The following is a 2,500-nucleotide window of genomic DNA, read 5'->3' as shown; positions in this document are numbered from 1 at the left end:
ATTAATACCCCTTACATTTTTGTGCTCAACGCTTTTTCCAGTTCCGTGGAGCAATGGGCGAGAAGATCAAGAAAGCCATGTTGGAGTACGGTGCCGTCAGCACAGCCTGGAGAGAGACGAACCCCTGGACGTACGGCGGATATGACGAGTTCTGCAGCAAATACCCAGCCCCTGGAGCACAGACGTGTAATCCGTGATTTATGAATATTTATTACCTCATCCTGAGACCTAAACAATATATGGATAAATAAACTACACTTAATTAGTCCCCTCAGAAGAAATTTGTGTTACAATGGCAAACATGTATGCATAAATGCATAATTCAACACACAAATACAGACACAAAGAATATCAAATACACAATATTGCAGCAATGGGGAATAATTTATAGGTATGCCATTGTTGGTTGCCATTGTGCTGCGCCCTCGTTTTCTAGCTAAGGTTATCGTGCCTTGCTCAAGGACACACCCCAGTCACCACACATCCAAACTCTGTGTTAGCAACACTTTCTCGACAATAATTTTGAGTCTGACTCACGACTCAACCTGTCACTGGAGCCCCTGAAATAGTAGAATGTAGGATGTAAACAGTATAATAAGTATACGCTTTTGAATATTTGGTAGAGCCACCAACTGAATTTAAGCAGTACATGTATGAGCGTACTGAATATTTCTAATGAATGGGAATGATAGATAATACTATTATAATTCTTTTTATGAGAACAGTTTTGAAATGCTTCCTTTAAGATGAGCTTCTGCTTGTAATAAAAATGAAAATAAATGACAGTAAGATGCCTTCACTGTATGTAAAATTTTGCTTTGTAACTGGAGTTGATCAAATTTCCTGTAAATTATTCTTGACGATGAAATGTTTCAAATTCTCCTTTCAAACAAAGCTATCATGTTGAGAGATACTTCAGCAATCCACACTTTGTTCTAGTTTTTAATCGACATGTTGTGTCTATGCCTTGAGAGGACTGAACATAATACTGTAGTGAGGAGGGGAGATAATCTGTGATAAAAACAAGAGCTTTCTTAAAGAGTTTGAGTTAAATAAAACCGGTGTGCGCGATCTCGAGGGGGTGTGGGTGGGGGTAAGAGGAAGCTGCGCAAGCAGAAGGTGAAAACATTGACAACGAGCCACTTAAGAGCAGCCATCGTTTTTCTGTCTCAGAATAATTTGTATATTTTCTTATTGCATTGTCTGTCTAGTCTATACTACATGTCCCCATTTCAATGCAGTTGTCTGTTCGTGAGTAGACTGTCTGTGAAGAATATTACAATAAATAGCATTATGTCTTTATACTCACCGCATACTTTATTGCTTTCCTTTAAACAAAACAAAGAATTAGACCAGTATTCTTGTCAATACTGTTACTGTTATAGTGCCAAATTTTTTGTTATAGTCTTGATTTCTTTAGTTTCGTCAACGCTGTCTGTTTAATTGTCTTATATCGCCATCTTACCTATCGATGTTGTCGTCATTTCTGTTATCTACTTTTCATTCATCATTCGTGCCGGGTATATAATTCAAAGCAGAAGCTATACTAAGAAAAGATTAAAAGAACATCCCGCATCTCCTTTGTGTATACCATATGAAATCTGAATCAGTAGTGTGGAGAAACAGAAAATGAAATCACTTTGAAAGGAACACATTTTATTTATGTTCGTCAATGATTAAGATTTACGCTCTTGTGCCACGTACCTTCGTTTTTCGTACCGGTGGCATGTACTCTCAACACTGATGCCAGAACGGCTCGATCATGTACCAAAAAGCTGTGTAATTTCCGTTAGAATTATCCTGAGGGATTATGAACGGATCGCACTCAAAACCTGCGGATTACAAGGTTGATGCCTAAAACACGACACGGTTCCCAAAAGAGCTCCTGTTATAAAACATTAATGTTCCTAAAAATAAATCAAACGAGGCCACCACGTGAACACTATATCATCACCCTGCATGTTTACCTTGAAAACAACGTCTTGGGAATCGAAGAACAACCCCCAAGCCCCTCCAATAAAACAAACTAACAAGAAGGGAAAAAAAATCAAGTATTACCCCCCCCCCCCCCCCCTCACGCACACACACTTTCCAAGAAAAGCTTCGGTATCAGATCTACAGTGAACATGGGTTCTTTGACCTTCAAAAAAATCCCGAGGCGATAAAGAGAAGAGATGAGATCTCTCGCTAACTTCCGGTGGGAGTTTCCGTTCTTGCACTCTGTTACCCTGACAGAGATGTGCTTTTAAGTAGCCTAGGGCCCTCACACGTTCTTCTAGAAATAGAACCAAAGAGTTCATCTATCTTGTATCAGAACACCCACAACATTCCACTTTCTTATATTCGAGGATAACAACACATTTCCTCTTCTGCTTGGCACTCCTTTATTCTTTTGGGCTCAAAACGGGCAGTCAGGTTACTGGAAATGTTTTGAACTCTGCTAGGGATTTTGGAGAAGACTGAGGCCAACTATTTGCACTCCTGACAGTACACCCCCCCC

General features: G+C 39.6%; 1 protein-coding gene across 1 annotated transcript in view; it reads left to right on the top strand.

Annotated features, from left to right (window-relative positions):
- Nucleotides 1-1,302, top strand: part of LOC101855104 — a gene marked incomplete in the record, with an annotated part of 9,454 nt that extends 8,152 nt beyond the window's left edge. The window contains 1 exon segment of the mRNA XM_005099363.3: nt 42-1,302. Within this exon segment, the coding sequence (XP_005099420.2) occupies nt 42-197 (156 nt within the window).
- Between the last annotated feature and the right edge of the window lie 1,198 nt (nt 1,303-2,500).

Source organism: Aplysia californica, unplaced genomic scaffold (genome assembly GCF_000002075.1).
Source record: "Aplysia californica isolate F4 #8 unplaced genomic scaffold, AplCal3.0 scaffold00210, whole genome shotgun sequence".
Classification (NCBI taxonomy): Eukaryota; Metazoa; Mollusca; class Gastropoda; order Aplysiida; family Aplysiidae; genus Aplysia; species Aplysia californica.
Note: the sequence above shows the minus strand (reverse complement) of the source record. Positions and strands in the feature narration are given on the sequence as shown.